At 59.4% G+C, this 540-nt stretch overlaps 1 protein-coding gene across 1 annotated transcript in view; it reads right to left on the reverse strand.

The window, feature by feature from the left end:
- The window catches only part of EMH_0022050 (importin-alpha re-exporter, putative), a gene marked incomplete at both ends in the record, with an annotated part of 2,341 nt that overhangs the window by 548 nt on the left and 1,253 nt on the right, over positions 1–540 (reverse strand). Inside the window, one exon of the mRNA XM_013501874.1 lies at positions 1–528. Coding sequence (XP_013357328.1) covers positions 1–528 — 528 coding nt within the window. The remainder of the gene's footprint in view (positions 529–540) is intronic.

Consider the following 540-nt stretch of genomic DNA (forward strand, 5'->3'; position numbering starts at 1 on the left):
AGCAGCAGCAGCAGTTGTAGCACCACCTCCCCCTCCTGCAGCAGCAGCAGCTTGCTGCTGCTGCTGCTGCTGATAGAGCAGCAGCAACTGCTGCACAGAGAAGACAAACGCAGACAGCAGCGGCTGCTGCAGCTGCAGCAGCAGCTGCTGCAGCTGCAGCAGCACGTCAGCAGAACGATCCATTTGTTTATATTTTTTTGTGGCTGCATGCAGCATTTTGAGTGAGCAGCAGAGCTGCTGCAGCAGCAGCAGCTGCTGCTGCAGCGGGAGTTGCTGCTGCTGATCCAGCGGTATCAACAGCACCCCCTGCTGCCCCTGCTGCTGCTGCCCCTGCTGCTGCTGCTGCTGCTGCTGCTGCTGCTGCGGCAGCAGCAGCTGTGCTGCTAGCCACGGCAGCAGCTCCATCCATTCTAAGGGGAAATCTGTAGCAGCAATAAGATAAAGACAATCAGCTAGCTGCGCCTGAACCCCCTGCTGCTGCTGCTGCTGCTGCTGCTGCTGCTGTTGCTGCTGCTGCTGCTGCTGCTGCTGCAGCAGCAG

Source organism: Eimeria mitis, genomic scaffold (genome assembly GCF_000499745.2).
Source record: "Eimeria mitis Houghton genomic scaffold, Emh_scaff777, whole genome shotgun sequence".
Classification (NCBI taxonomy): Eukaryota; Apicomplexa; class Conoidasida; order Eucoccidiorida; family Eimeriidae; genus Eimeria; species Eimeria mitis.